Source organism: Buceros rhinoceros, unplaced genomic scaffold (genome assembly GCF_000710305.1).
Source record: "Buceros rhinoceros silvestris isolate BGI_N320 unplaced genomic scaffold, ASM71030v1 scaffold8842, whole genome shotgun sequence".
Taxonomy (NCBI): domain Eukaryota; kingdom Metazoa; phylum Chordata; class Aves; order Bucerotiformes; family Bucerotidae; genus Buceros; species Buceros rhinoceros.
Genome location: NW_010397108.1, coordinates 620 through 1,917, shown reverse-complemented (window position 1 = coordinate 1,917; position 1,298 = coordinate 620). Strand labels below are relative to the sequence as shown.

The 1,298-nt window shown below is 58.5% G+C and overlaps 1 protein-coding gene across 1 annotated transcript in view; it reads right to left on the bottom strand.

The window, feature by feature from the left end:
- The window catches only part of LOC104502183 (mitochondrial chaperone BCS1), a 3,752-nt gene extending 2,566 nt beyond the window's left edge, over positions 1-1,186 (bottom strand). Inside the window, exons 1-3 of the mRNA XM_010146119.1 lie at positions 805-1,186; positions 393-529; positions 83-277 (exon numbers count right to left, since the gene is read on the bottom strand). Of these exons, the coding sequence (XP_010144421.1) occupies positions 83-277; positions 393-529; positions 805-1,124 (652 nt within the window). The 5' untranslated portion in view covers positions 1,125-1,186. The remainder of the gene's footprint in view (positions 1-82; positions 278-392; positions 530-804) is intronic.
- Between the last annotated feature and the right edge of the window lie 112 nt (positions 1,187-1,298).

Below are 1,298 nucleotides of genomic sequence, written 5' to 3'. Positions count from 1 at the left end.
GGACGGCCCAAAGTGGGTGCCCCCCCGCCATGGCTGCAGGGGGTAAGGGCACAGGACAGAGGATGCCACGCCAGAGCCTTGCCTCTCTCGCTGTACCACTTGGGGTTGTCGATGAACTCCTTCACGTCCTGCACCAGCCTCTCCGACACACCTTCCTCCAGCACCACTGAGCTGAGAGGTCGCCGGCGGCGGGGGAAGCCAAACTTCCGCCATTCTGCTCCCATGGCCGTGTACATGATGGTTCCCCCCTCCTGCTGCTGCAGCGCCAGCTCCCGGGCTGCAGAGAGAGGCAGAGGGGACAGCTGGCAGGGAAAGGGATCTCCTGTGAAGCCTTAGGCATCTCCAGAGAGCAGGCTGTTCCTAGCAGCGCCTCACACAGCTCCCCTACAGACCTTCCTCGAGGATATTGAAGAAGATCTCCCGGTTGGTGCCCAGTGCAGTGAAGGTGACAGACTCCCAGGGGGTCCCCGTGTGCAGGTCAATCATCTGCTCCCGGTTGCGCTCGATGCGAATCCACTTCCTGCGATACCTGGGGTGGGACAAAGGTGCTGGGGGACCGTGGTCCAGCACCACTCAGCGGCACCCAGCCTGCTACATGCATCAAGGGGAACACTCCTCTCAGGTAGAGAAATCGCCTCGCACCAGTGACTACAGACTCCTCTCAGTACTCTCAATCTCCTGCCCTAACCCAGACTGAAGGAGGAAGCGGGATCCTCTCTGCTGCCTCCACGGGTCCCCCAGGTTGGAGTTTCCTTGCCAAAATGAGGGGCAATCCCCAGACTGCTTTCCCCCATCCTCCCTTACCAGATGAAATGGTTCCCAGGGCTGGGGACAAAGTCGAACTTGGTGCTGACGCGGCCGCTTTCATGCTGCAGGTATGACGTCTCAACGCTGAGGTGTTGCGTGTGCTTGGCATGGTGGGAGATCCAGTTCAGTAGCCAGGAGTAACTCTTATCCTTGCTGGGCACCTCCAGGGTGATCATATAATGGCGCCTGAAAGCCACCAGCCCAAATTGGGCCCCTTTCCGGGCTAAAGCCAGGGCTGTGCCCACCCCAACGAGGCCAAACCCAGCCCCAAAGTACTGGTTGTCCTTAAGTCCTGCGATGAAGTCAGAAAAGGGCATTGTGGGAGGTTAAGCAGCAGATTTCCACAGCATTGTCTCTATGTTCCAGAAACAAACCTGCAAGGAAAGAGAAAGGCTGAATGGCAGCAGGGGACGCAACAGATTGCCTGCAGTTGCCTGGCCTTTATAGTGGCCAGTTCTCAAGCCAAAAGGCAGCCTGGCAGGTTCAGATCC